Source organism: Vicia villosa, unplaced genomic scaffold, assembly GCF_029867415.1.
Source record: "Vicia villosa cultivar HV-30 ecotype Madison, WI unplaced genomic scaffold, Vvil1.0 ctg.000101F_1_1_1, whole genome shotgun sequence".
Classification (NCBI taxonomy): Eukaryota; Viridiplantae; Streptophyta; class Magnoliopsida; order Fabales; family Fabaceae; genus Vicia; species Vicia villosa.
Genome location: NW_026705011.1, coordinates 291373 through 302225, shown reverse-complemented (window position 1 = coordinate 302225; position 10853 = coordinate 291373). Strand labels below are relative to the sequence as shown.

Below are 10853 nucleotides of genomic sequence, written 5' to 3'. Positions count from 1 at the left end.
GATAATTGAAGAAGATTCCTAAAACAAGAACATGTGATTATGTAATGATTACATTTGAGAATTTATGGCAAATTGATGAATCACCCAAGGAATCTTCTCACCAACCAATTAGAGCTCACTTTGCATCTGAATTGTCCCCTAAGATCAGATAGAATCAATGGATAGGGGAGGTGGCTCGAAAATGCAATGATCACACTTGGATATTCTTTGAAATTTCTTCATGGCTAAGAAACCCAAACTTGCTTCACTAAGCAAGCTCACTCTCTCACTCAGTACTGAGACATTTGCCTATAAATAGGAGAGCACAATTCAGTAGAAAAACACACCAAAGCAACCATATTACTTGCTTTCTCTTTCTCTTCTCTTGTTCATTGTTTTTCAAAGTTCTTTGGCAAGAAGAATCGATTTCTTCAAACCAGAGCTTATCTTTGGGAAGTGAGCATTCTAACATCTCAAGGGAGGTCATTTGAGGTGATCCAAGCACCTGGATCACTTCTGTAGGTGGAGGAACACCATTGTTGCTCTCACTTTGGAGCATCTGCAGTTGGAGGTCCATGGAGTGATTCAGAAGGTTTCAAGGCAAGCCAATCATCCAGACACACTCCTCAGGTCATAGTGAAGCTAACCAGATGGCTGCAGCTCATCTGTAACTCGAGAATCAACACCCTCCATGTTCACTTGAAGCTGAAATCGAGGGAGGTCCATAGAACAATTCAGGAGGTTTGAGGTCATTACAAGCATTCAGTTAGCATCACTGAGCCACAAGGAAGCTTTTGGGATCATTCATACAAGCCCAGTTGCTCTCTATCATCCTCACGATCTCCATTTTCAGAGGTAAGTTTCTGAACTCCCTCTCTTTAATTTAAGTACTCTTTATGAAATAGCTCGATTCTATCTTGTTCAGCATCATCAGAGGATTGAAAACCCTCTATCATCATCCATTTATCTTCCAGCATAGTCATTTAATTTAATTTTGAAATTTTAGGGTTCTTCACGATTTCTGGTAAATTAGTTAGATGTATTAATGATAGTTCATGTTAGTTACATATTTAGAATCGTGAGTGAATTTAGAGCAAGTTTCATGTTTACATCGTTGCAAATGGTTGAGAAACGAGTAAGTTCAGAAATTCAAAAATGGAGAGCTTGAGGTTGAAGACGAAGATGGTGGTGGCGCGCAAAATTTGAATTCTCAGGGGAGAGTTTATTTTATTTTGAATGGTGTGCGTTTTATTAACGACTGAACAACTTGCCCTAGTGGCCACACATGCGCTCTTAGTCTCCTCATGCCCAAGGTCTGGGGTTCGAATCCCCCTCGCCCCAGACTTTTTGCTTCATTTATTTTTCAATGTTTTGCCACTTGTTTGAAAATATAATAAGTTGGATGTGCATCTTAAACAAACTGCGCGCGTAGCCCAGATGGTGGGTGTTTTGGCCAATGACTTGGAGGGCGTGAGTTCAACCCCTCTAGGTGACAAAACCATTTTTTTTATCACTTTTCACACTAAATTTCTTCACAACTTCACACAATTAATTCACCTATCAAAATAAATCATTTTCACTTCATTTTTCATACACCTATTATTTAATATATCTATTTTGTGAATAGTCAAAAAAATCATAAAAATATTATTTATTTCTTGAATTTTAATTAGGTTTAAAATAGTATGTTTTTAAGTGTTTTCTTAAATACTTTAAATATATATTATCACTTTATTTTAACCTAATCACTTTGTAAATAATTATGATAAAACCCTGATTGTTTAGGTCTTAATTAAGTAAAAATCTTTATTTTTACTTTAATTAAGTTGACTTTTGTCAATTCTCAAAACTGTTTTCAATCTCTGATTAAATCAAATGATTAAGGCTTTCAAACAACAAAACCTTATATCATTTCAAATCATTTCCAACTGTTTTTATCACCAGTACTGCAAAGTACTGGGCCTCTAATAGAGTGTAAGTCCCAAAAACCTTCTCTTCTTAGCTTGTTTTCAAAAACTGTATTTTCAAAATCTTCTTTCTGTTTTCAAAACATTCTTCTGGTATTTGAAGGGCATTATTCCCGGTGAAACTCTTCAGATACCTATGTGACCTTTGTCCATCTTCACTTCTTCTGTTTTCAAAAACCATTAACTGTTTATCATAAATATTTAACTGTCATCAACAAAACAACAAAAAATACTGTTGAGGCTCTGTACATACTTCTTCAATGGCCTCCACTCCATCCAGGTTAGGCTTTACAAGCTTTCAATTTACAGTCTTTATTTAAATTACTGTCAAATATAAACTGTGCATATATATATTAGTTTAGAACTACGTTTGAGTATAAACCTTAGGACAGTTAAACTATATATATATTATAGGAATATGACCTAGGATTGAGAATGTCTTCCCGGTGAAGGCTCTTTCCTAATTAGAGATCTGTAGATCAAACCCCCAAGATGAATTATTCCCGGTGAAACATCTTGGTAAAAACCTTAGAATCCAAAAATATAGGACACATCCACCCAAAGAGGAATTATTCCCGATGAAACCTCTTACCCATTTGCTTAGAGCCAAAATAAGTTCAAAACTACATAGCTTTCTCTTGTGCTATAACAAGGACCCTCGATGACCCTCGATTAGCCTCCTCTTGGGCTTTGTACAAGGACCCACAGGCTTCTTAAAAGCATTTCCAGCTTCCTCTTGAGCTTGTATACAAGGACCCATCAGGTTTCTTATAAACATAGGAACAGGTCTTTAGTCACCTTTTAGCCTACCCTGGTGAGTTTCTTCCAATTTAAACCAGACTTTAAACAAGCTAAGTTTGTCTCAATTTTGCATTGAGTACACCTTTTGGAATGAGAGACATGGACAGTCTCTGTCACCCTTATCTTCATCAATCTTCCTTAGCAGAGTCTAGGATCCATGTTTGATCACCCTCAGCATTGAGTCAGCCTTCATCTTGGGCTTTAAACAAGAAGTCTCCACTAGATAATCTTTCTGCCATTCAAAATGTCAAAATCCCCTGGAAAGGGTTAGCCTCCAACATCTGTCTAAAATGTCAAAACCCCTGGAAAGGGTTAGCCTCCAACATCTGTCTAAAATGTCAAAACCCCTGGAAAGGGTTAGCCTCCAACATCTGTCTAAAATGTCAAAAACCCCTGGAAAGGGTTAGCCTCCAACATCTGTCTAAAATAAAATCCCTGGAAAGGGTTAGCTTCCACACATTTCTTCATTTATAAAAATCCCCTGGAAAGGGTTAGCCTCCAAAGTCAATTAATAAAAAGTCAAAAAATAAAGATTCATTTCTCTTAGGAGATAATTTCCCCAAAAGAGTCAAAACCCCTGGAAAGGGTCAGCCTCCAAAAACATGATAAAAGTCAGTCTTTTAATAGACAAATTCACCAGCTGAGTCAAAATCCCTGGAAAGGGTTAGCTTCCAAAGAAAAAAACAGTCTTTTTAATCTGCAGTAGAGTTAAAAACAACAAAAACAGTTAGCCTCAACCTTGGGCTTCATACAAGGCACCAAACAATAAAACTCCCCTGTCAAGAGTCAGCCTCAACCTTGGGCATTGTACAAGGCAGATAATAGAGTCTCCCCAGTGAGTTCTTCATCATTCAGTAGCCACAACCTTGGGCTTTGTACAAGGCAGATAAACCATACTTTCATGTGTCAAAGATTCCTAACACTTAGGATCTTTCCCCATATAGTCATCCATACTCAATTCATTTATTTAAGAGTCCGCCACAACCTTGGGCTTTGTACAAGGCAGAAAATAATGTTTTTCATAGCTAGAGTCAGCCACAACCTTGGGCTTTGTACAAGGCACATAAATAGAGTCTCCCTCAGTAGAGTCAGCCTCAATTCTGGGCTTTGTACAGAACACCAAATAAAATCCATCAAATAAACACTCTCCAAATAAGAGTCAGCCTCAATTCTGGGCTTTGTACAGAACACTAAAATACCCTGTAATTAATCCTCAATGGAGTCATCTCCCAGAGTCAATAATATTAATTAATCAATCAAAAAGCCTCAAGCTTGGGCCTCATACAAGCCAGTTAAATTCAAATCTTTTATACAGTAGATAGACATAGCTTATCTCTATAGAGAGATATTTTTACTACTCTACCACATTCAAACAAACAAACATTTCAATTTCAATTTCAATCAAAGTCTCCCATTTAGGACTCTGAAAGACATGCTCTGGCACATCCCCAGACTTGTACACTTTCCCTAATTTGGACGAGCATCTTTCTTTCATTTAAGAGGCATCTGACTGGCATACTTGCACACACACAAGTAAGGTCCCCCTCTTGAATGAAATGAATTCAGTTATTCTGTCACTCTTTCAAAATGTTTGTGGTAGAATAGTACAAATACCTCTCTGTAGAGATGATTTCATGTCTCTTTACTGTAAACAGAGATTTAATCCCAAGCTTCACCCTTGAGCTTCAAGCAAGGCACAAAAAAAAAACATTAATTTCCCTAGTTAGTTCCCCGAACTACATTAAGCTCTGACTTCCACTAGGGATATGTAGGCATGAGGTTCACAAGGAATCTCAGCGAGCTAATAAAATACCAAAAACTGGAAAGGTGAAGCAGTGATACGTTGGCAGTGATATCACTGCTTCACCTTTCCACCTTGGCAGTGATACGGTGGATGTGGATGTTCACAAATCTTGATTAGGGGGATATCTGTTAGCTTTTGATTCTAGACATAGGATTGGGGTTAACATCCACATAATATCTGAGTTTAATGTCTTTGTGTTGTTCGATCGGTTGAGACATCGTCGAAAGAGCAATATAGTTGAATTCGCGTCGGTGTTGCAGACATGGACATTGATGTGAGGGATATGTGGTGATTCTGATGAGTATTGTAGATTGAGTACGGCGGAGTGATAAATCTAAGTTTGTGAGGAGTAGTTTAGATTCAAACCAGATAAGCTATTCTCTATCAAGAATGAATTTATTTTATGTTCATATGTTATGTTTTCCTTGTTTACTTAAAACCCATTTTAACCCGAACTCAAGAACTAAGAATCCGTCGAACGGCAGTTCGGTAGCACTAATCTCTGTGGACACGATAAATTCCCGGATAAATATTTCCAAATCTTTTGTTGCTTGCCGCTATATCGCTTCAACAATGCTTCTGATGGATAACAAAATGGTGTGCGAGATTCTTCCTGAGAGATGTATCCTGATCTGTCAAGGTAGGACATCCATTCTTCTTCGAGACTTTCGTCAATGTTTTCCGTACTAACGGTATTAACTATTTGTTGAACATGGTGAAGAAAACCTCCGCTACAGAACATTTCCTTAATTGGACGAAAGGTCTCGTATTTGTGGGCAGGTTTTGATGATATTGGAGAAAATCTAATTCTCGTTCTGTTTTTATTGTCGATAGGAATCTCAATCTGTCCCTAACCGCTGGTGATGCCATCCTATATTACTTGGATCGCATATTTGTAGGAGGAAATAGACTCTGCTTTCTCCTTACTGTTTTCCTTATCCAAGGAAAGTGTCTGGAATTTGGTTCCGACAACTTCTTCTGGATATTTGTCTGAGAATGGCGATAGATTATTGATAATTAAAGCTAGCTCGCCGTAAACCGTTACCAGTTTATCGTTCTGCACGAACTTTAGTTTCTGATTAAGTATGGAAGTGACTGCCCCTGCTTCATGAATCCATGGGCGTCCTAACAGACAATTGTACACAACTTGAATATCCATCACTTGGAAAGTGATTTTGAAAGTGTGAGGCCCAATGGTTATGGGAAGATCCACTTCTCCAATAACAACTTTTCGGATCTGTCTAATGTGAAATTATGGTATAAGATATGTGATGTCGAATGAGAAGTCACGACACAATATCTCTTGATAACGATTATGGAACATGCCGGTAGCAGTAAAGAAAACAACGCAGAAAGATAAATAACACAAGGAATTTTTAACCCAGTTCGGAACAACCTTCCTACTCTGGGGGCTACCAAGCCAGTGATGAATTCAATATCCGATAGTATCAATTCGAAGCTAAACTTCCCTGTTTATAACTTCTCACTTAATCACTACCCTTCCTATGACTTCTACCTAAGACTCACCTAGGTATGAAGCCCTCCTCAAATCCCTTCAATCACAACACCCTGTGACAAAACAACACAAAACAGTAAATTGTAGAAGATAGTCTTCCAAGACACATAATTCTCAATGCTTAAAAGCTTATGAGAATGACACTACTCTCCTTACTTAACAGCTTTGGAGATCACACAACATTCAACACGTACAGGTTTGTGAATGCACATGTATGGAACTTACAGCACAACAAATAAGGATTCTTATAAGCCTAAAACACAAAATATCAGTTCCACCTAAAACTAGGTTACAAGCCTTCTATTTATAAGTTTAATATCGACTGGACTGGGCTTCAAATTGGAGCAAAGAGGCTGCCAAAAATATGCTACTTGTTCTCCAAGAAAATAGGTCTTCAATCCAAACTTTCCTATATTGTCTCCATTTATAGAAAGTGTGGAAATCTCTTGATTGAATCAATCTTGGATAACACATCAGCTAATTGATTATTCCCGAATATTCTGTAGTTGAAACACGAGATTCCTGTAGCAATAAAAACGCCTGATTTACTTGACAGATCAGCTTCTGCAGTCAAGATTTCATACCAGACATGTTTTGACATCTTGTTTGACATGTTTAAGTCTGAACGCTAGGACATCTTGCATTTCTTTCAACATGTTCTTGCTAAGTATGTTTTACCAAAATGCATGCCAACCTCAGAGAAACTATAGAATGCTTTGACGATGACGTTGTTATCTCTTAATGGGGTACCCATAAAAGATAACCTTAAGAGAGTAGACATTGGAATGACGTTGAGAGCTGAACCAGTGTCTATTAATACGCCCTCCAGTGTATCATTCATGCATTTGGACTGAAATGTTGAGTGCCAGATTGTGATCTTTTCCTTCCTCGGAAAGTTCTTTGTCACAGAAGCTTAAATGTTTCTGGCAGTGATGTTAGAAACAATATTGTTGAATTGTTCAAAGGAAACATCAGGTTCCACATAAGCCTATTCCAGGACTTTCTGTATAGCTTGCTTGTGGGCTTCAAAACTTAACAGCAATGACAATACAGATATTCTAGAAGTAGTTTGCCACAATTAGTCCACAATGTTGTATTCACTTCTTTTGATCAACTTGAGAATTTCGTCACTATCTTTTGCTTGATCAACATTGGTCAGTGGATTATTTTGACAAAGAGGTGAAATTCTGGACTCAGACACGCGATGTCGAACAGGATGTCACGACATTACTATCTGAATGCTTTTAATCAAATGAACAAGAAGTAAACAGAATAACAACACAAGAAAGTTGTTAACCCAGTTCGGTGCAATCACACCTACATCTGGGGGCTACCAAGCCAGGGAGGAAGTCCACTATAAGTAATATCAATTAAAGGTAATATAGATCAAGATTACTCCTTTCACTTAATATCTACCCAATGCAACTTCAATCTAAAACTACTTAGATCAGAGATCCTACTCACTCCCCCTCAATCACAGCAGTGATGAAAAACACTCTACGAATAACAAAAGAAGTCACACTTCAAGGACACAACTTGATCTTGCTTAAAAGCTTTAATCAAGTACAATAGTACTCTTGCTTAAAAGCTTCGAGTACTTCTTACAACTCAAACCAAAACACCTAGACCAAGACAATCATCATGATGATTGTTTGGCTTACAAGAAGGCTAGAACGCAAAAACTTAAAACAAAGAACTCTTAAAGCTTCTCAATACAAAAACCCTAATCTGGTCTGCAGCTTCTTCGTAAAATATATAGCCTTCAGAAAACGCAGCAGCTGGGCCTTGGATCCAAATTAGTTTTAAACCTAATAAAACTAATTTCCATAAATCAAGGAACTAAAAATAATAACCATCAAAGACGTCCTTGAATCAGATCAGAATCCAACATTTCCAAATAAAGCGCATAGGATCTTATCAGATCACATAACCATAAATAGTAACAGAAAAGAACGTAACAACTGCGAATGTCATGACATCGGCCTTGACATCAGGTAAAGGCCTGCATAAGAAAAACTTCACAACAGTAGAATGCATGTCATGACACCAGATTTAACAAGATAGAAACACAATGAGTTTTACCAAAAATTACAGCCAATCAACAACATCTACAAACTCCCCCTTTGGCAAATTTTTGGCTAAAACACTAATTGATGTACCCAAACAGATATCAGAGCATACACAGCAGCCAACAACAGAAAAATAAATTCTGTAAGCAAACAACAGCCAGCTTGATTAATCACCAGAAATCCAGAAAACATCTATTTAATCAACTGTTACAGAATACCACTTGTCATTGTCAAGGAGAACCAGGAAACAACCAAAATATAAGAAAACAACAATACAACCATATCCATCAACCAAAAAGATCAACAAAAAAAAACCAAAACCACCAAAACAACCATTACTCCCCCTTTTTAGCCACAAAAGGAGCCAAACACAAACAGAATCAGAGCTAATCATCAGACCCATCACTGTCTTCATCACTAGAGCCACCAGTATTGTCATCACTTGAGCTACTAGTCTCTTCATCAGCATCACTACTCCCAGTATCCTCAGAGCCCTCAACATCCTCATCCTCTTCCTCAGCCCCACTATCAGCACCTTTGTCTTCATCCATATTGTCACCATCCCTTCCACCAGCAAGATCATCATCTGTAGACTGCTCAAGACTTTGGATGAGCTTTTCAAGCTTCATCTTCCTGTTGTCCAACTCCTTACAAGTCTCTTTCAGCTCAGCAATAAGAAGGGCTTTGTTCACAGACTTGCTGGGTTGTGATGTCCCAGCAGATGTCATGTCATCAGACCTCTGGAGCAGCTTGTAGTGAAAAGACAAAGCACTCTCCCTCTTACATACAGAATCTTTACTTTTTCAGAATTCCAGGGTGTTGCTTGAGGATTATCCCACATATCAGAGATGGGAATGCAATGGGGAGCTTGGTAGCAGAGGTACCAGCATGCCTCATAGTTTGATCAAATATGTAGGTCCCATAGTCAAATTTTGTCTTGGTTCCCACAGCATAAATGAATTTACCTAGGCCAACAGCAATGGTAGAAGTGTGATTGGTAGGCACCCAGTTTGCAGCACCAATTTTGTGCAGCAAGGCATACCTGCCATTCAAAAGACTAGCAGACAATTTACTCTTTATGGGCCATTTCTTGACCTTACCACCAGTGATAACATTGCATACTTCATTGTCAGTTACTTCAAGCTCAGGTTGAGCCTCAGCATCTCTACCTAGATATAGGTTGATAACAGCAGGGGAAAAATCTATACACTTTCTTCTAACATACACCTTATGAAAATCATCAGTTCCTCCATCACCACAATCTTGAGACAAATTCACAATAAATTCCTTCACAAGCATTTCATAGCACTTTGAAAAATGAGTAACAGTCTTAATCAAACCTGCAGACTTGATGAGCTTCATGACCTCTTGACATTCCAGAGCATCATTTGCTAATTCTCTTTCTAGAGCCAGCCTTCTTTGATAAACAAACTTCCACTGTATGGCATTTGAAGCATAGTGCAAGTAAATGTTGTCCAAGGGAACATCACGAACCTTTGTGGAGGATTTTGTGACAACAATCTTCTTCTTTGATGGGATGTCAGGGACATCACTTAAGACATCGTCTTCAGGGGCAGAAACACTTTTTTCCTTCCTCTTCTTCACAGCAATCTTGCTCCCAGTGGTTGAAGGTTCAGCAAGGACCTTCTTGATCTTCTTTATAGTGACCTTCTTTTGATGAGTAACTTGAGGTTTAGAGAAATCTTGATCACAAACCTGTTTGCCCTTACGAGTCTTGACTCTATGAGAGATGCTAGAGATGAGCTCATCATCAGCAATGTCAATAGAATCATCCAGATCATCCAGATTCACCACATCATGCACAGTAGTGCCTTCATTAAGAGTTTCTTTAGAAGGAGCAACAGGAACCTCTTCAGCTTTCTCAGGTTCAAGAATCTCAGCATCTTTAGTACCAGATGTTTCAACATTGATAGCTTCAGATGTCTCAACATCTTTGGCACCAGGGGTCTCATCATTGTTATCAACAGATGTCTCAACATCATCCTGATCTTTGCTAGCATCATCTTGATTATCTTGATCATCTTTGCTGTTCTCAGAGGCAGGAATTTGGGCTAGAGGAACAGATATTCCATCAACCTTGTGCCCTTCATTCAAGATTCTTGTGACAATACCTGCGATCGCATTGTGAACATAAGCAGAGCCCTCTCTACCCTGAGCAGAAAAGGTTTCTGGAACAGATCCACCAGTTGATTTTCTTGCATGCATCTTTCTTGGTAGACTACGAACAGGATCGGTAGCAGGAACAGTGTTTAATGGCACAACATTCAACACAACATCTTGATCACTCACCACATTTGGTGCCCTAGATCCTGATGCTGTTTCAGAGGGAGGAGACGATTTCTTTGAGGGAGAACTATGAGACATGGTGAGAGAAAATGGAATGCTGGGGAAAGGTTTGTGAATGCAACGACACAGAGAGGTAGCGTGAGTGCTGAAGATAGGTTTTGGGGGAATGGAAACCGTTTGGACAAATTGTAAAAGAGGGGGAAAATACACTTTAATGTGTAATGATAGCAAATATTTGGAGAGAGAAATAATGTTGGCCCCACACCCGGTTAATTGCTATAATCCTTCACAAAGACAAATGCCTAGTTTACTTCTTAGATTTTCAAATTGATTTGCATCTAAGGCTTTTGTGAAAATGTCAGCCAGTTGAAGATTTGTAGCAACATGTTCCAAGGCAATTATTTTATCCT

General features: G+C 38.4%; 1 protein-coding gene across 1 annotated transcript; it reads right to left on the bottom strand.

Annotated features, from left to right (window-relative positions):
* Window positions 1-8931: 8931 nt before the first annotated feature.
* On the bottom strand, window positions 8932-10521 carry LOC131624045 (uncharacterized). Its single transcript, XM_058895040.1, has 3 exons — window positions 10384-10521; window positions 9631-10308; window positions 8932-9423 (listed from the first exon to the last, which is right to left on the bottom strand). Exons 1-3 carry the CDS (start codon window positions 10519-10521, stop codon window positions 8932-8934), a joined length of 1308 nt encoding a protein of 435 aa, XP_058751023.1.
* Window positions 10522-10853: the final 332 nt, after the last annotated feature.